This window comes from Nesoenas mayeri, assembly GCF_963082525.1.
Source record: "Nesoenas mayeri genome assembly, chromosome: 10".
NCBI lineage: Eukaryota > Metazoa > Chordata > Aves > Columbiformes > Columbidae > Nesoenas > Nesoenas mayeri.
In genome coordinates this window covers 6,267,350-6,288,044 of record NC_137560.1, presented here as the reverse complement: position 1 = coordinate 6,288,044, position 20,695 = coordinate 6,267,350, and the positions used below count along the sequence as shown (strand labels likewise).

Sequence of the window (20,695 nt, the reverse complement as noted above, 5' to 3'; positions counted from 1 at the left end):
ACTCGTTTGGATCTCTTTCCTTCTCCTCATGGAATGGGACATTAATCTAGTTAACCTTGAGTACTGTTACTTTATGATTTATTTTTATTCCTTTAATGTAGATAGTAAAAACATAGCATAATGTTTTCTGACTTTTCAGGTTATTAATAAGATACAGCATAAGCTTATGTAGAAGACTTAAATATGACTCATTTTAATAGTTACTAAAGTTCTTATTACTCTGCTACATAGGAATATAAATTCCAAATTCAATTATCATTTGAATGTTCTCATCATTTCCCTTACTATACAAATTCCTTAAATTGCTGGGTTTGAAGGCTTGTATTTATTTATTTAGGATTTGACTTTAAAATAGTAGCTCACGTAAGTATAAGAGATTGTCATTTATAAAACCAAACCAAAATTCAACCTTTGTGATAGTATTTCAGGAAAAAATAATTCAGTCTGTGGAAAGGGGACTGTGATGTACAAAAATACATTTTAAGAAGTATTTTATAAATAATGCAGCACTGAAAATGTGTTTGTTTTGCTCCCTTCCCCACCACCTTTCCTCTGCAGGTCAGATACTCCCTTGATATACAAAGCTGTGCCAAGCTGGTTTGTAAGAGTGGAGCACATGGTGGAGAAGCTACTGGAGAATAACGCCCAGTGCTACTGGTAATGTCTCCTGCATATATTTTTGTGTGTGTTCTGGAACCCTACAGAGCTCTGTTTCATTGTCAGTGTGCCAACTTCATATTTCCATTCTGTTTCTCTGAGCCAATGTTACTGGAATGGGGCTGGTAACCAGTTTTAAATAGTGTTTTATCTTGGGTTTCATAAATGTGCCTCAAACTGGTGGAGCAATGGGATGGTCTTCCTGGTATAGCCAGATGCAACCTGCTTAGTTGCGTATCAGCCCAGGGCTTGAACGTGTTTGCACACTATCCCTTTCTTGTGTTGAGAAGGCTTTCTCTGCTTGTAAAACCCCAATGAGAAATACATTTTAGGGTGTAAGTAAGGATGTATGCCTACTGATAATTTACAGTGAAATACTTCAGTGTCATTACAAATATCCTCGGATCATGTTATATGATCCTAAGAAATTCAGCATGAGATAAAAACTGCAAAGGAAAATCAGTCTGGGGAAACATGGAAGTACACTGTTAATCTGCCCCAAAAGGTCCACTAAAGGGGGGAACTTAGGCAGCTAAACTCTGGGTATTTATTATTCTAGATTAAACTAATTTTTTTTTGTTTGTTTGTTTTTTCCCTTTTCATCTAGTTATTGCAGATAAGTTTGATACTTTGTCATAGGTGCATTTGAAGAAAAAAAACAAATAAAATAACACCCCTCCCCAGACCCATCCTCGCTCCAAAACACCCATAAAAAGCCCCAACCCAATGGCCTTAACTTGTGTGTAATAGTTGTAAGCAAGCTCAGTTTCAGAGCTTTAGATCATTCTTTTCTACTAATGGCAAAAACTACATCTTTATATGTACACAGGGAATATGAAAAATATTTATGTGAAATTTACACATAAGTTTGGATAATTTAAATACACTTTTAGATTAGTAGGATGATTGAACTGTTGGCAATGGTAGCTGTTTTGAGAGTCAGTCGTGGGTTTATGGTATGTTAGTAACAAAAGGACCCCATCTTCTCCACCTCCATAACCTGTACTTTTATTTCCTCTCTTCTCATAAATAACTTGTACCTGGGGAGTTGAGAGCAGGCGAGGGCAGTGTGGAGGTTACAGCCTCGCTCAGTTGTACTGTGTGCCATCTCAGTTGTCGTTCAGTCTTTTTTGTATGAGGGCTGTGGGAGAGTTGGGATCCCACCTCTGTGGGCCTCTGGTCAGCAGCTGAAATGGTCTTAAAGAAGGTGGCTCAGCTTCCAGTGAACAATTGCAGCTTGTGCTGTGTTTTTTCACGGACAGTAGGTAGCAATTAAATTCTCCATGAGCAGCTTTTGCATAACTGCTTACGTGGTACAGGCACTGTAAATATTGAAATATGTGGGAAAAGTTAGTGATCCATGATACAGACTGTCCAAAAATGCTGCAGCGTTGACTTGCTAATCAGCACATGCCCAGTCGGGGTATGTAAGAAGATTTTATAGATTAGTAAGTGTTGCTTTCTGTTTTCCATAACAGAACATACTGTGATCCTTCTTTTGGGGAAAAAGAAGCTGGAGAGGGGGTGAAAGTGTTTGTTCTTAGCTTTAATTAGCTTTCTCAAGATGCTTTTACTGTTTTGATGGCTGACAGTAGACCTGCATACTTAATTTTCACTTGAACATAAGAAAAATGTAATGATTCTATTAAAGAAGTGTTTGAATGTTTGCTTTTCCGGAAGCAAACCTTCAAGAAGAAACTGCTAAGTGACCTCCACTGATCCAGGAGACATTAGGAAGAATTAGCAAACAGTTTGAACCCTACCCCATCTACATATTTGGATTTTAAGTGCTGATTTTTCTAAGTGTTTCTTAGCGTGCATACAAGTGGAACCAATGTGAGAGCTGCTGTTGGGTGGGAAGACCAGGTGATTGTATTAATTGGCAGCATTCAACATGCTTGGAATTAAAGTAAGGTAATTCTTGAGTCTCCGTGTAATTCTATAACTCAACATAAAGCTAATTCCTCAGGACTTCTCTCAAAACAGTTTAGTCTGAAAGATTTTTTGAGAGTTTTTGTAGGGAATATGGCTACAAGTAGAGATATGTTATCACTAAATGATTTAAGAGTAATACATGTTTGCAGTATGTGATTTCATAATTATTAGTTTGAATACACAATGCCTTTAGTTACATAAAGATGGCTTTTTAAAAGAAAAAGGCATTACTTTTAAATTTTTCTTCCTAAGTTCTCTACTGACATCAGTTTTGTTTGGGGTGTCACTTCTTCAGTTGACCTGGAGAATGCTAGCCTTCTTCAATACTCAATTATTGAAATTTTGGGAACCCCATCCTTCCTAAAACCTCCTTTTTTTTGCTTTTGAAGAGCCTTGATCTCTGAAAGTGTCACAGAAATAATACCGAGCTTTTTAAAAATGTATTTCTGGACTCTCTGGGGTTTCAGCATGTCCTGAAAATGAGAAAATTTGGGATAAATGCTTTTCAGACTATATTAACCTTTGCAAAATGAGTTTGACTGCATTGCTTTTTTTATTCCCATAAATGACTGATAGGTATATTGTCCCTTAAGAATAGCTGCACTCTTTATAGATATCCTTTTTGATGAAATAGATTAAACATAGCTGGACAAACTTTGCAACCTGATTGTATTTCTAATTAGTTTTTTGATGAATTACCCTACTGATAAAGCCATAGTTATTCAAAATTTATTAAAGCCTGCAACTGTATCATCATTTTTCAAAATGAACTTAACTGTAGTTTTCAAGAATGATTCCATGAGTCCTGTGCATGCACTTTTGTAAAATCAGAAACAAAAAAAACCCCTCTCGTCTTTCTCCCAACCTTATTCTGATCAGAGTGGGAAGTAACTTGTGCTGGATGTTGCTGAAAATGCAGGATTGGAACAGTATTTTATTGAAGAGGTTGTGTTTCAGTCTTTAATACAAGGTCCCTTAGTGAATGAATCTCTTTACCATACAAGCGCCGGAAGAAATTATTTAAAAAAAAAAATCTATATCTATCTATCTATCTATCTATTTAGATAGATAGATAGATATCTTTAAAAAGGGATATCTCATATTTTATATTCAGACAACCTGCTACTGTGGTACTTGAGATAAAGAGAGGCACATTTGGCTGCTGTACCAACTGGGGCTGTCAGACCTTGGTTTCCTTTCACGTTGATATGGAGAGTTAGATGCAGCACCAAAGCTGGGGCCCTGCTGTAAGTGGTCTCGATTTCAGCCTTAATTGTTTGTTGTATCTATTGTTTTATGGAATGATTTGTTGAAAGATCATTTCCTGCATAACCACAGACAAGCAGCTAAACCATGCCACCTTAGATCGCACTGAATAATACAGGACTAATTCCTGTCATCCCAGAGCACAAAATTGGTATAAATAACAAATCCATAAGTTGTTGTAAAGACTAAGTTGATGCAATTTATTCCTATTTCTGAACGGCTGTAGCTCACAGTTCTGGCAGTGTATCTAAAATTTTTCTACTTGCAGGTCGGTAGAAAAGGTTCTATGGACTGTGTACTTGGTATTTAAATACCAGCTTTGAACTTACATTTACTTATTTAGTTATTAAAAACACCTTCCTCACTTAAAGTTCTACTTAAGTAACTTCTGAAAGATTTACCTCAAACAGTTAAAAAGCTTCTGCTGTTAGAGACAATTGCACAGTTCTGACATTGTTTACATAAGATGTACAGCACTTGGGATAGTGGAAAAATGAGCATGAGTGGAAGGAAAGCAGTGATGGCACAGTCAGGGACTTCAAAGAAGCCAAACCTTTTATTCTTGCATCCTCTTGGCATTGAAAAATTCAAGCGTTGTTTGATGTATAGGTCCTTAGTGGAAGGCATCCTTTTTTTGACTTTAAGAACTAACAGTTTAAGTGATGAATGAATATCTCACAATGAACACATTTGATAGGCCTTTTTTGCTAGAAGTTAATTTCCTGGTTTTCAGAGTATGAATTTTGCACGCGTTTCCTGCTGTATGAGCACTCTAAAACCAAAGTGTTTTCACATGCGTCAAACACATTAATCTTTTGAGAAGCTTTAGATCTTGGTCCTTCTAATCTTTGACCAGCCGCTGCCTTTGCTGAACAGCAAATAGTCTCCCACCATTCGGAAGGTGTGATCTGGTCACAAATGGTGCCTGTCTTGTAGCATAAACCCTAAAGTGGAAAGGTGGGCCATAGAGCCCATCTGCAATGGGAAGCTGACATTTGTTCTACTGTACTTGTAATTTTTGTACAGATGAGAAATCTGAATCTGTAACAGGGGCAACAGAACTTGAAGTTGTAAGAGAATTGTAGCATAATGGAGAAAATAAGTTAAGTCCCTAATTTTTCTCATTTTCTAAAAAGAATTTTCTCTCCTAGTTTATTAGCATTAATAAATACATTTTATCGAATGGTTTTAAATGCATCTTGGGGGGTTGGAGGTGGGATTTTTACCTTTTTTTAATATGACCGTGCAATTGTAAGTCTTCCTTTTGGAATCGCCGATCATGCTTTTCTTGTTCAGGAACCGTGAACATAAATGTCATCTCTCTAGCAGTGACTGTGCAGTGTATAACAGCGCGCAATCACTAGATGGCAACATTTCCTGAGGAAAAATTCAACCTAGTGCCATTGCATGAAAAGCAAAAAATTGCTGCAGGGTTAGCTTTGTTTGTCTAATTTAGAGCAGCGTAAATTGGCAGATTTTATTACTGGCTGTTATCAGACATAGTTGAGGATTAGAAGTGAATTTTAGGGCTTGTTCAGTTGATTTTGATGGCTTGTATTCTGCTGTGTCCTAATTTTGCTGTTTCCTCTCAAAGCCTCTTGAGCAGAGATTGCCCGTTATGTCATGAATACGGCAGATATTTTTTCAGTCCCAGTGAACAGCCATCAAAAGCTTGTTGTTTGGTTCAAGTAATACCTTGCTAAATAAAGACTCCAAATGTCAGTTCACTAAGCAATTATAGTTCTGTGTTCTTAGGCAGCTGGTAAATCTATCCCCATGTGCAGTATGAAGGTCTCCCATCTCTATAGGATTGCAAACATATTCCTCTTTATATATTGAAATGAATCCTAAGTGGTAATGCTGTTTATAAGTACTCGGTAACTGGAAGCGTTAGAATATTCCAAAGGAAACTATGCAGAAAGAAGGGAAGCGAAAGCTTCAGGATGCAGGAATTTTTGCCGTCCTTGATAAGACTTAAGGATTTTAATAGCAATTAGCATGGCGTCTGGGTCATACAAATAGATCAGGGTTTTTTAATCTGAGTGTATCATAAAATTAGAGGTTACGGCTTCACTTAATCTTGCCTGGCGAAGCAGCTGCCGCTGCTGACGCGGGGCTGTGATGCAGTCTGCAGCAGCATTGCAGTCTCACGCCAAAGTGCTTGTTGCCATGGCAACCGGGATAAAAGCGTGCAGGGAAACATTGCTATATCAAAATGATTGAAAGCGCTATTCATTTAGCAAATGCAAGCTGCGTATGACCAGAAAATTGTCTTGCAGCGGTGGAGAAAACCTGAGCTTGAGTGGGGTTTGTGGTTGTGCACCATTCTAATAAGCTTTCGTGAATCGAGGAGGGGAAAGAGCCTGCTGCAGTGGAAATTCTGCGTGCTTGCAAACAGCTGACCTTTCCTCTCTCTTCCCCTTTCCTCCTCCGATGTTTAATTAGGTCCATGATATAGATTGGCGCTAATTAAAGTGTGAAAAGGGCACGAGTAGTTGCTTATTTTATCTCCTTGAATTAAAAACCATTAAAAATCAATTTGAGGGCATGTTGAAGGAGGCTTGTTATTAGAGTAAATTAACATAATGGAATTTAAGACTTTGTCTTCAAAGCATTGGTTCATATTTAAAAAAGAAAAGCAAATTCTACACCTAAAATGAAAAAAAACCAGCTGTCATTCTATGAATTTAACTAAATATGTATGTATTTAGTTAAATGACATTGGGTAACTACGTAATCAGCTTTGGTTTTGGTATAACAACTTGGCTGTCTTCTGGAAGAATGAGCTCCTCCTTTCCAGACACAGAAATGACTCCTCATTTCAAATGTGGCTTAAAAAATTACAAGCTCACCAAACAGAAGGATAGATTTGGGACCATCTTCTCGGAACCAAACATATCAGATACCGAGTGCTAATCTGGTATTTGTTTTCCTAAGTCACACTATTTTAAATAGTGTTTTCTTTATCAACTTTATGGTCTAACTCTTATGGGACTGCTTTTCAAATAATTCATAAACTAAGAGCTTCCATCAGTAATTATGAAATTGCTGTTTTTTCAAGGAATGTCATGAATAAAATTAGCTGATGAGAAGAAAGATGACGAGTGAGAAAGGATTAGTGTATCTTTATGTACCATCATAAACAGCTTTTAATGGTAAATTGATGATAAAACATGAGTCTTCTGCTGGTTATTTCAGCAGCAGAACTTGTGTGTGCAGCAGAGAGGGACAGATCCTGTATCCTGTGGGTAGAGCAAGCTGAGCCAAGTCAGGGATCCTGCAGAGCACATCTGAGCTTGGAAATGGAATAACAAGTTGAATTCAGTATTTGCAGTTGTATTATGAGCATGAGAGAGATACTTCAAACACATGTACAGAAAAGGAGCAGATGTCTTAATCTTTTTATATAGTTTACTTCTGGATTATGTAATAATTTTAATGGATGCTGTTCGTCATGTATTAGTTGGTGATAAGAAGTCACTGAACCAGCAGCCCTGGTAACTTAGTGTTAGCGTGCCCATTCATGCTCTGGGATTGAAGATGGCCCCTCACTTGCTGTTTTCAGATCCATGCTCACACAGTGACTTGGATGCTGGGCAGTACATAGACTTTGAAGGCAAAGAAGATGGTTTCTGTTGTGATAAGCTTAGTAAGTGGTGTTAAAGGACTAGATTTTGTTTTGCTTTTCATGGGCATTTTTTTACTTGTCAAATGTAGTTTTTATTTTAGATGCTAAGAAAATGAGTAGCTACCAAGAAAGGATGTGCAAGTTCACTGTGCAGAGGACTTAGCAATGCATGAATTTAGCAAAGCCCGAAATCTGCTGAAAAAATAGGAACAAACCGTCAAAAATGGACATAGAAATTTGAAGCAGATTAATAATTTTCATCACCTGTAACTTAAAGTAGAGTTTTGATGTTTGGGAGATAAAAATTAGGATTCAAATGGGTATACTGGTGTACTTTAATTCAAAATCTTTCTAGTTTATGATCTGACAAATCAATATTTATTCTTTTGTTTTGTGGAGTTCTGTTCCCTGGACTTTTCAACTGCTGAAATCTTGAAATTTATTTAGTGCACTCTCTTGGGTGCCAAGTCGAAATCACTATTATCCCACACTATTTGACAGGCATGAATCAAGAGCTTCACAACCTGCTGAGACAGCAGCCTCCTTAACCCTGCTAAATGTTTGAAAAAGAAGTATGAAATCTTCTCCGTGTCATTTTACAGAGAAATTTGAAGGTCAAAACCAACACAAATTGTAGGCCAGTTAGGAAATAAAAAACCTGTTTCTACCAGCACAGCTTTAGGAGCTGTGGTAGGATTGTGTTAGAAGTTGCTGCTTTGGTTTCACTTGCAACCTTGTGGAACTATTTGATGCTGGAGTTTGACCTTTTCTGAGATGTGAATCTGTTCAGTGCCATTAGCAGTGGGTTGCTCTGAACAGGCTGTAGTACTTGTCACCTTGTCATACCAGCTGCAAATTCAGTGGTCACCAGCAGAAAACTGGAATTTGTGCTTTCAAGCTAAAGGGCGTTTGTGGTAGAAACCTGATTAAACATGAAAAGCCTGCATATTGGTGTATGCGAAGGAGATTTTTTTCATATATCTTTGTATTGTAGAATAGGGATATTTACATGGGTGGCCTTGCTTTTTTTTGTTGTCTTTTAAAATACTTTTAAAAATATCCATTCTGTGAGGACAGTTTTGATACGCAGAGGTCAGAGTTTGGCAAATTGTGCAGCCATTAACTTTCAGGGGACTGTCAGCTTTTGGGTTTAAGCAAGCAGAGCTTAACACAGCACAAAACCTGCTGAAAGCTAAGGACCAGCATCAGTAGGGATTCATGGTTTTATCGCATTTCTGTTTGCAACGGACTTGGGACTACAGATGGAAAAAATAACAGGAATTATGAGAAAGGCTGTGGGCTGGTAGACTAAACACAGTATAGCGTAGTGTCAGGGTGAGACCAAGTTTCTTCAGTTACTGCATGGGAGCAAAGGGAGCAGAGTTCACTGCAGGGCAGTGCTCCTCAGGCTGCCCTTGCTATCCTTAGTTGTGTAAAACAAACTATCTTTCTGCAAATTTAAGAAATCATTGCTTTGTATAGATAGAAGAGTACAAAATGCTTCCTTAACTACTCATATATACCCATGGCAGGATATTATCTTTACTAAAATTTAACAGGAGAAGTATATCAAGAAAATATCTAAGAGAAAAGGATGAAAAAGAAATGGAAAAAAAAGCTATAGAAACTCTAACCTGGGGTTGGTGTAACATAATGATCAGGTGTTAGCGGCAACATGGTGAGAATATGCTGTTCTGTCTTCCCAGCTTAGTGAAATATTTAAGTAGAAGGTGCCTCTGAGGTTTTCTTTTCTTTGGTTTTTCTTTCTTTCCTTTTGATATGTGGGTAAGTCAGAAGCATCAGACTGGGAGATCTGTAGCTAAACCTTGTGAGACCAAAGAAAATAAACAGGCTCCAGTCTTGACACGGACGCCTGGCAAGGCTGTTCTCTGCCACAGGTCCCCACTCCAACGTGTCCCCAGCTGAGACCGTCCCTGCTGGTGGGTGCCCAGTACCGTCTCTGGGCAGCATCTGTGCGGTGGGAAGAACCACTTGTTTTAAGTAACACATTGTTTTGAGTGATGGGCTCCAAATGTGTTTGAGATACAGGCTCTTTTTGTTTTATTTGATGGCTGTGTCAGTGTTGTTTCTGTATGGTACCTCTAAAGAGCCATTAATCATTGCTGGAAATGAGGTTCGTAGGAGATGAAGTGGTTTGTGTTTTATGTTCCACTAAAAACTGGCAGCAGGGTCAGACAATTTTACCAGCAGAGGTAAATTATATGCTTTCATAGCTCAGAGAGAGTGAGAGAGAGATCACACCACATACATTTTTGTGGTTAATGTCCACTTTGGGGATAAAATTAATTTTTCATGCATGTTTTGAGGAAGCGGAGTCGAAACTCTTAGTGTTTTAATGTCGTTGGGGGATTGTTTCAGCCTCTAGCTATGTTAAATGGGACTAATAATTTCAGCTAATCAGTGTCGAACAACTTCTGAAAAATGGAAACTAGTTTAGGAGTGATGTAAAGAGAAGTTTTCCACATTAGTGGAATGTTAGGCAAATGCTAATGTTCTTTGTACAGTTTCCACTTGTGTTTGGAGAGAAGGTCTCTTAAGGTCACCACAAGTTGAGAGTAATGAGTCCTACTCTTAGATTGTGCAAGCCTGTATATACTTGTAAATGAAAAAAAAAGCAATACAGATGTCATGTGAAACAGTAGTTACTGAGTTTGTTTAATTTTTTTTTATATTACAGTTTTGTTTAAGAGATGTCATAGATGATAACTTGGCATCTGAAAGTAGATCTAGAAATAACTAGTGAAGCTGTGGAACTTCAAGCTTATATTTAGTGAGTCTTTTATTGGTAGTGTCTATCTACCCAGGACAACACTGGCATCAGGAAGTTGTTACATCTCCCCATGGCATCATCATGGGTAAAACAGTAAAAGACAGCAGCTTTCATTTTCATCAGTAGATTTTTGAGGGATGCTCGTATTAGTTTCATAAATCTGCTGCTGGGCCAAACTCTATCTTAGTGTGGCGTGTGAATCTGTTATTTTAATTTTTCTTCTACAGGATTCTTTGATCTTTGTTACTCTTGCGGCTGATCTGTGATTAAAAATAATTCTTCTTCTTCAAAAAAATATTATTTGATAGAGGACTAAGAGCTTCAGAAAGAAAAGGTAGAGGAGATCACATGTTTTCTGTAGGTTGGCTGCTCCTCCTTTAGAAACTCTGGGTCTCTAAATGCAGTTCATACTGAAGGGCCCTTCTAGTTACACTGGTAAAACAAACCTGCCATGGTTTGCCCAAGAACTCATTTCTAGGGTTATTTGTATTTTTGTTGGCTGTTCATTCACAGCTTCTGTGCGTCTGTGATGCTGTCTTAAGGTTATTCTTTCCTTGAGTTTCATTTGAGGTTGGTCTTTCTAAATGCGTCTTTAGGCTTGAAGGCAGTATATTGTTGACCTCAAAACCCATTGCTTTTCCTTATCTGCTATCTCATCATTGTATTGTTAATTATTTGTTTACATCATAAGAGAAAACAATTGGTTCCTAATCAAACAATCAGGCTGCTTAGTATATCCAGGAAGTTTGCTAAGCATCGGATTCTGGTGTTAACCTTTGAGCTCCAAGACACTTCCATGTGATGAAAATTTGTCTTTAATATCCCTCAGAGCCCAGCAGTGCTCAAAATGAGCTTTTAGCAAGCAAGCATCGATACGGTTTTGTGTTTGGGGCACGTGGTATTTTTTTAATTGGAGAATTATAAGTGGTGATAATAGCGTGAAAAAGATTTTTCTGTAGCATATATCAACGTGAGATTTCTTTATTCTCAAGTCTGAAAGTAATGTGCAAATACCTGGATGCCCGTGCATAATGCAAGGTGCCTTTGATGCTGTTACTCCAGGCTTTTGCAGCTTTGTAACTTCATTCAGCACCAAAATCACTAACTGGTCTTTTTTTTTCTGTATGTAAAATAAAGCAGTAGCATTGCTACCCACCCTTAGCCAAAATCCTCCAGTGTTGGACCATCCTGATGAATTCTGGCCATTGTTTCATCCTTAATGAATCTGTTGTGTGTTGCACATATTTTTACCGAGTTATTTTAGGCTAAAATAAACATGGTATTTCTCCCTTCTGTAGCTTACCCAAAGACCAAGGAAAGGCAGAAGAAATGGTGTTATGTCTTGAGCAGCAAGTCTGTAGGCCCTGCAGGACCCAGTGCTGCAATATCAGTGTGTTCCAGTTCATGCAATATGCCAGAATTTTGTGGATAAATAAAATATAACCTTCTTACTATCTTTCTTCTAAGTGGCATGTCATGATAAAAGAATGCTTTTCTCATTTTTGGAACAGGGTTCCAGATTTCGTGAGGGAGAAGCGTTTTGGGAACTGGCTTAAAGATGCACGAGATTGGGCGATATCTAGAAACCGGTACTGGGGAACACCCATCCCGTTGTGGGTCAGTGACGATTTTGAAGAGGTAAGAAAACAAGAATTTCCAGTTGACAGGAAAGCCTATCTGTACATCTTGTTTGCTTATTTTGATAGACTATTGTATCTGAGTCTGCTGCAATCTTAAGTTCTATTAACATGTCTTAGCGACATGTGTATATCTATGACAGGTGATAGATGCATGTGTGCATTTGTGTGCCCATACACATTTTCTTTGCTTTTACTTGAAAACCGCAAGCAATTTTGCTTGGTTTTTATGTAGAATTGATCTTTTATTTCCTGGAAGAGTTTGCAGTGATGGAAATAACAAGTGTGGTGAGAAAACGGGTAGGAAGAGATTTTTATCTGAGTATTTTCAGTCTGCTTTTGAAATTCTGATGGTTGGTTCTTCAAGGCAGATGAACAGCTGAAGGCGTAAAAGCAAGTCCACCTCAGTAGAACGGTGAAAATATGTATTTGTAGTGCTATAAATGTGAACGTAACAGACTGCAGAAATGCGAATCTAGTGGAACGATGAAAGCGTATAAAGGGAATGTTAGAAATCAGGGCGGGGGTTAAGTTGTAAAGTACCCTGCAGTGGGTAGCATAAAGCTAACTGCACAAGTGAAAGCTTCGCACGCAGTTTTGGTGACTGCTGTTTTCTAAGTGTCAAAACACCAAGTTTTAAAACTGTTTCTGAAGATAAAATAGTTTCATGTGGTGTGTTTCTTTTGTATTTTCTTTTCTCCTTTTTTTGTTTTTCCTTCCCTCTGTGGGCTGGTTCCATTAGAAACGTGTGATGATTCTTCCTCATCCTAGAAAGAGGAAATGGTGATCAATGGCAGATCTCCATGGAAGGTGAATACCGATGGCAGCATCCCAAGCCTTTATTTTTTCTTTTAGATGTGGAAGATCTCAACTAGGAAAACATATGCTGGAAAAGTATCTTATTGTTTTAAACTACACTGTTGCTTACTAGTGTACCCGACAACATTTTTAAAATTTCCCCTTGATTGGAAAGCTTGCTGGTAGGCAGGGAGATATTGGGCAAGGGAGGGATATATTCCTTGCAATTATGATTTAATATTTAAGAAAGCCTTGGTATTTGAATTCTATTTATGCTATAGGTGTTTTAAATTACTGCCAAAGCAAGTGCTTCTCTCAAATAACAGTTGAAGTTTAGTTTGAAGATTGACAGCTTATACCTAAAATTTTGTATGAATGTTAAAAATTAAGTCCCTTGTTTGGTATAACAGGTTTTTTTAGATAGAGAAAAGGCTTTCAGTTTTGTGCTGAAGTATTTCAAGACTTCATTCTGCAGCTGGAAAAGATTGTGTGAAGGTTACATTACTCCCACTCCTTCCCTCTAATAACATTTCATTTTCTGTCCAGTCTCCCCATGTCTGTATTCCGGTGTGTACAGATTTTTGTGCTTTCTTAGGTTTGATTTGTTTTTAATAACAATGTGGTGTCTGGCTTGGAAGACTGACCTTTCCTTTGAAATTAGCTGCAAATATTCCTCAGGGCTTGGTGGTGTGAATAATGATAGAAATACCAACAGCTCTATTCTTCTTATCTGTCGGTGTTATACATTTGTTTTTATTCTAGAGTCGGAATGTCATGCTTCAGTAGTCGAGTATGTTTTCTAGACCATGCGAAATTTCGAGTTAGGGGTTTTTAATATTCAGTCTCTTTTTATGCATGTGGGATATAGCTTAAAAATGGAATACCGTTGGAACTGATGTGTAACTTAAGGTGTAAGTGACATCTGCTCTCATATAGAATAATATTAACTCAGAATTTCCTGACCTGAGTTTTCCTGCAGCCTAGTGCCATGTGAGATTGCAGAGCCTCCTATTCGGGTCTTGTTCTCAAAAGATCCCTTTGTCGCATGCAATTATGCTGTGCATATTAAAGCCTGGAGAAGTAATAACTGTTCCTTATTTAATATACAGTAAGGTGAATTAATTGGTATTAAAGTGAATTTTATTACAAATCAATATCTGGTTTCCCACAGTTTTATTGTAGCTTTTATTTTAGTTTTATTTTAGTGTAATTATCAGGTAGAGACGCATAATGGAAGTTAAATGTTGAAGTTTGTGTTTATTACCATATTTTTGCAGACAGTTCATCATTTTAAGCTCTGAAATCTCAATGATTTCCTCAGTGGAGGAACACATCTCATTTAGATGAGATAAAGTTTTTTAATATAGCATTCAAGTTGATAAAACAGGCATAAGTTAACTTCATAGGACTTGCGTACAAATTGAAGTGTTAAATACTCAGTGTTATGGAAATTCTCTGATCATTTCGTTGCTTGTCACTCACATAAACCGTTAACCCTCTGCTAGTTTTGGTGCACCCGGTCTGGTGTAACAGGTTTGGAACAAGAGGGCTCTGACTATGTTCTCCTGAAGGGAGAGGGAATTCCTTAGGTCTGTTTCCAGTCTGCTTGGAGGCTGCTTGAAGAATGCCACTTCTAGTCAGTTCTTTTAGTAATTGCTATTCAGATGATGCTTTCTAAAGATGCCAGGATGTCTTGCTGATATACTGCTACACTGCATGGACTTATTTCGTACTACAAACACTCCTCATTCTTCAACTATAGATATTTAATAGACTTAAAATGGCAAATCAAGAAACGCAAACATTAAACATTTTGACTTAATAGGGGCTGCAGAACCATGCCACAACAATATTGAGGTCCATGAGTGGTGCCAGGTGGCTTTATTCTTCCTGTTTACATGGATAATCCCAGATATAATGCTAATGTTCATTTCATTAGAAGTATTTAACCTTGACCTCTGATTTCACATTAGGTCTCAGTGATGCTGAAACAGGATTAAACAGCCCTGGGTCCCAGCCCATTTTTTTTCCATCTTTGCTGTCCCCTATTAAATGTTAATAGAGCTGGTTTTGCAGTAGATTTGCCTGAAAAATAAAATGGGGGAGGAACAAGTGTCTAGTAGGGCAAGGGGCCAGGCTACAGAAGCAGGCATTGCTGCTGAAGAAATGTGGCCAAAGCCGTAGCTTTGATATGAGAACACAAAGCAGCTTGAGAACACAAACCAGTTTGCTTCTTGCAGTGAGGAGTGGGAGCACCTGCTGCCTGCTCACCTGAGCTTATACAATTACTTATGGGGCCACACGGTGAATGAAGAACAGGTCTGGGTTAAAAATTGTTTATAAAAATGTATTTTGAACTGGGATCAATCCCCCAGTGTGGTTTGCTATACAAACTGCAGGCTGTACTTGACTATCATAATCATTGTAATGCTTCACTTCCTATACAAAAATAAGATAGATAATTTATGGAAAAAATTACATTTCAAAAGTACTTTAACAGTAAAAGATGGTGATTAGTAATGCAAATCAGCAGTTGAATCAGACTAAGAAAATCACGTCTTAAAAAACAAATCAGACTGAGTTTCTGTCTTCTATGTAATTCATGACAGTTTTTTGGAATTAAATACACCAAAACCTTTTGGTTAGTCACAATTTCTGTGCGTGTACATATGCATATATTTAACACTAGCTATAGGAGCTGAACAGTGGTCTGACTTCTATCGGAAGAGCAACTTAGAAAGTTATCTTATGTGAAAAATGTCTAGCCTACTTACAGCTTCTTAATGTTGGTACCTTTAACTCTTTCCCTACTGAGTCTGTCAGATACCAGATTTTTCCATGGCAATTGTAGATGGGATCGACGGGCTCTCCGAAATCCCAGACCTGTACAGCAGATTGTGGGTCATGAATCCTGCCAGTTGAGAAGGGGCCACAGGGCTTGATTAAACTTGATGAAAATGTAAAGCCAAGAAAGCTCTGCTTTTCTCCTTCTCTCCTACACACAGTTTTTCAGAATCATTTGTTTCATCAACATTTCATGACATGCATGCAAGTCTGTTGCCAAAGCTTTTTGCTTTTTCTTAAATAGTGTGTTGATGCAATAAAAACAAGAGAAGTCTGTACCTTTCTTAACACCCACTTTGTGACACTTTTTTACCGCATGAAATAAAATGCCATTAATATGAACAGTTTTGTGTATCTGGGATGGAACACTTATTTAATTACGAGCAATTTAGCTGCTTACTTTAACTTGAGAAGAGGAATCTGGGATCTGAAGCTCCTATCTGTAAAAAAGTCAGGAGCACTGAACTTTCGGTGATGATTGTGTTGTAGGTTGTTTGAAGGAAAAACAAAACAAAAAATCAACCAAACAACAAAACCTTCCCTTTTTGTTATTGGACATGTTTGTTCTTCGAAGTCTCCATTATTCTGACATGTCTCCTATTAAATCAAGGCGGTGGTCTCTAACAGCATTTGCTGCTTTGTTAGATTGGAGAAGGGGACGTTGTACAGGACTTTTGTTGGCTTTTCAGCTGTATCAGCTACTCTAGGAGATACTGACTGACTCACAAGTCTCCTGTCTAATGTCAAAAAAATATAAATGCTACTGTATGCAAATAACTGCCTAATTTTCTTGAGTGTCTCTTAACAGGTAGTTTGTATTGGTTCAATGGCGGAATTGGAAGAGCTGTCTGGAGTGAAAGTCACTGATCTCCATCGAGAAAGGTTGGGCACAGATTAAGTCGTTGTCAAAATAGTTGAACATACGTAAGAACTGTTGTTTTTCTCTGGCCAAACCCTGGGAAACGATTAAGGGAAAGTGCGACAGTACTAAGAGGATTTAAGATTCGCGATTAACATGCATAAATTGAATTTTCTTCTGTCTTGGACACTGATAATACAAAAAAAAGTAAATCTCTATAATAGCTTTAAAATATAAAATTGTCAAAGGAAATGCGGACTTTTTTGAAGAATCATTAAAATTAAAAGCCAAACTTCTGTCATACCTGATGTGCAAGCACAGTGCTTTTATACTAATTTTGTTTTGCTTAGAATTTGTCAATCTTTTTCTTTCCCGTAGTATTGATCACCTCACCATCCCCTCACGCTGTGGAAAGGGTTCACTGCACCGCGTTCCCGAAGTCTTTGATTGCTGGTTCGAGAGCGGCAGCATGCCTTATGCACAAGTCCATTATCCATTTGAAAACAAAAAAGAGCTTGAAGATGCTTTCCCTGCTGACTTCATTGCTGAAGGCATTGACCAAACCAGAGGATGGTAATTTTCTACCACTTTATGTGATATTATTGCACTGTATCTAACACTATTACATCTGGATGATCCTTGAATGTTGTCTACATAAGCGTATGATTTCTTTTTTCAGTAAAATGCAAGGTATTCTAAAGCTTGGTGACAAAACTGTTGCAGAAAGATGATGTGTTAGCAAGCAATTGTCCTGGCTCTTGTGGAAAACATTAGGTAATAGGGCAGATCTTTGGCCTGGTTAGGAAGAATTTCAAAAGCTGAATTTTGATAGAGTTTGAGTTCGCTACTAGTAATAGAACAGCAATTGAGTCAGCTGAAATTGAAGTCAATGTTTTGAGGGTTTCAAGCCAATGTACTTTTGCCCCCCAGATTAAATTTGAATTTGGGTTTCTATGAGTGGGTAAAAAAACCCAAAAAACCAAAAAACAACAACAACAAATCTTGTGTTGTTAAGGTCTCATCATTTTCTAACTGTGAATTTCATCCGCTTCTTTGATTCCTGTCTGGATAAATGCTTTTCAATCATTGATGAAAATTCTTCTCTAATCTCAGATTTTCTCTGGGTAGTGTTCTCATGCATATATGCACGCAGACATACAGTTTTACTTTTGACATTTTTAAGTGTTTATTCTATTTAAGTTTGAGGTTGGCTGCGAATGACAGATTTTTAAGATGAATTTTTGTGTTGTCTAGATTAGTCCATTTGACTGTGTACAAGTAGAGCTCTTCCATTCAGTAACCTGTTATTAGTATTAAACAAACTAAATTCCTCCAGAGCAGAGTTGGTACCTCCCTTTGCTCACTCCTCTGCTCCCCCAACCAGCCCACCCAAACAAAGCAGCACGAGGTGCCATTTTGCGTGTTTGTGAAGTTGAGAGCAGGGTTTATACATACTCTCAAAGCCAGGAGACTCGAGCAGGGAAACGTTTGAGGAGTGATGCTAAATAAATAAAAGCTTCATGAACATAGTAAAGGGTCTCTTCACTTTGCATCCCCTTATCTAGGTCCTCAAAGCAGAAGTTACATTTGCAAATTTGGCAGTTAGGGAGACAGCACTTAAATCTTGCTTAGTAAAACATGGACTCTTCATGGTTTATTAAATACTTTACAGAATATAGCTCCACCTTATCTAGTTAGTGCATGGTGTTTGTTGTGCATCCTCAAAGCAGTACTTCACATGGGTCATAATTAGGGCAACCTGATGAACTTAGTTAGAATTGGCCTCTTACATGTATAGCATGTATAGTCATTTCTTTTTTCCACCCCAAAAGTAGTCTTTGTTAGACCATCTGTTTGTGTTAATCTTTAATTTTGTGCTGTCCAGAGTTGTATATCACACTCATTAGTCAGTGTGACTTTTGGCGTTAGTGTAAAACCAGGTACTGCTGAGCAGCATGAACCCCAGGAGCAGAGGGATGGCCTGATCTCATTTGCACGTCACTATTTGATGCTTCTTGCTCTTCAAGGATGTTGGATCCAGTATATACAGTGAACCCTATGTTTCTTCATTTACTTTTTCTTTACTGTTGCATATAGCATGTAGATACAGCACTGTTAATTTGACAAATGCTAATTTAGGAAATATGAAATATAAAATGGAGTTTTATATACTGTATTATTTTCTATAATACCTGTTTCATCTTGGAGAGTGATAGGTTTTGTTTATCTGGGACAAAAAAGGCCTATTCTGCAGGAGCTGTGCTCTGGGGACTAGAGGGGGCCAGTACAGTGTTAGAATGAAGAAGGAATGGAGAAAAGCGGCTTGAGAAGTTGTAATATTAGTGATTCCCTGTATTTGTCTTTCTGGAACGTTCATTATGTCCACAAAAGGAGAATTAAAAACTTAGTCTTTCCTCTTTTTTATTCTTATGTTCTGCCTGAAAAAAAAAACCAGAAAGTTGTTGGGTTTTTAATTTGATGTGGTGGTGATTTTTGTTTTTAAGAGACAAATAATTCGTGACAAAGACGTATAAAATGCATGCAAAAGGCACAATCAGAAACTGATTTTCTCTGTTACATTTGATAAAGATAAAAGGAAATTGATTATAGATTGATTATAGATGCCAAAAAGTGAAAACAAATTTTTAAAATTCTATAATGTAATCATATGTATTCTGTGCAAGGGAACTACTGAATTGTAGAAATTCAACAGAATTAAAAACGGTTTTGATTTTTATGTGGATTCAAAATCCATTCCTCGTAGTTACAATTCCAGTAAAAACATAGGAGGAATGATAAATTTTAGGTTTTGGGCTTAGCTGTTTGAGATGTTACAGTGGATTCATATGTCACATGCGTACTGTGGTGTATCTTTCGGTGCTATCCTGTGAAGTGCGTGGGAGACGTGACAGATGAAAAGATACGTTTGTTCTCTCATGCTTCCAATGAAGCTCTCCAGTACCATTAAAGAATGCATTTGTAATTTTTACACAAGTTGGACTTTTTATTGTATGATATTAATCTTAGCTGGAGTGCCATGCCACATCCAGATCTGCTAAACTATCATGCTTCTAGTTTATAAAGTGAGTTGAACTGAGTCCCACCACTAATTCAACTGAAGATTGGCCCTGGAAAAACAACAAGAGAAGTTGGAGCTGGTGCCAGTGCCAGTGGTGACTCTGTGCTTCAGTCTGAGCCCACGGGCTTGTTTTGTGCACTGCAGGCAATGTGCACATAGGCACTTGCTCAATGCAATCTGGAGCAGATCGCTTTTTGTTTTTAACATCAGCATAGAAGTTGCTGTAAGTCTCACCATACCCAAGTCTGTCTCATCTGTTTGTGGGTGGAATATCGAAACACTTGCCTCAATATGTGATGCGATACCTTCCCCACAGCACTGATGTCTGTTAATAAGATAGTGCTTTGGTAACAGCTGTATTCTGTGATCTGCAAAAGAGCGCTTCCTTTTCTGAAAGAAAGTAAGAAAGAAGCAACTAGGATGTGAGTGAGGTGGCTGAGTGTTTTTGGTAAAGGGTAAAGCTGTCTCAGGCTGTTCTTAAGAGTGGTTCTCATTCTAAAACTGTTAGGCTTTTAGTTACCTTTCCTTAAGTCTTGGAAAAAAATGAGGATATTTTGAAGAGAAGGCACATGTATCTTTCTGCGAGAATGACAGAGCTTATATCATTATAGGCCTAAGTAAACAACAAGCTGGTGAGTTCTGAAGTGTTAACAGCAAAGTATGTGGTTTTTATTTGAAGCACTCTATATAGTGTTAAAATTCAGAATGAAGATTGGGTTTGTGTCAGGTCAGAGACTGCAGCTGATGTGAAGTGAGGACTGGTAGGTGGAGAAAGGCTCAGGAGGTGGAGGTCTGGTGCCTTCTGTTTGACTCAACAGAGATGGAGAGAAAGTCAAGGGAGACAAAGGGATAATGAGTGTGACTAAGGTGATGAGCTGGGAGAACAATCTTTTTGATGACTTTCTGCGTGGATATGAGAAAGAGCTGAATTACGTTTGTTAAGGCCAAAGCAAAAAATCTTACAGAAGTTGGGTTGCAAGACTGGCAGTCCAGATGGGTTGGTAGGAAAGGCTCTATTTCGGATTGTATTAATGTATAGGGATGTGCAACATGATTTATAGTCATGATCAGAATGTGGTGGTTTACAGGGAGTTCAGAGCTGAAGGTTTTTGGCATGAATCGCAGGATTATGAATTTACCCACAGTTCTTCAAGAAGAAGACAGAAAGGGAATGCTTTCTCCATTTTGGGAGGAGTGCAAG

General features: G+C 37.9%; 1 protein-coding gene across 6 annotated transcripts in view; it reads left to right on the top strand.

Moving 5' to 3' along the window:
* The window catches only part of IARS1 (isoleucyl-tRNA synthetase 1), a 106,199-nt gene that overhangs the window by 40,114 nt on the left and 45,390 nt on the right, over window positions 1-20,695 (top strand). For 5 of the 6 annotated variants that reach the window (XM_080350824.1, XM_080350825.1, XM_080350826.1 and 2 more), the window contains 4 exons: window positions 559-657; window positions 11,789-11,915; window positions 16,365-16,438; window positions 16,794-16,988. In XM_080350824.1, coding sequence (XP_080206950.1) covers window positions 559-657; window positions 11,789-11,915; window positions 16,365-16,438; window positions 16,794-16,988 — 495 coding nt within the window. The remainder of the gene's footprint in view (window positions 1-558; window positions 658-11,788; window positions 11,916-16,364; window positions 16,439-16,793; window positions 16,989-20,695) is intronic. The other variant, XM_080350829.1, reaches the window with a different exon arrangement.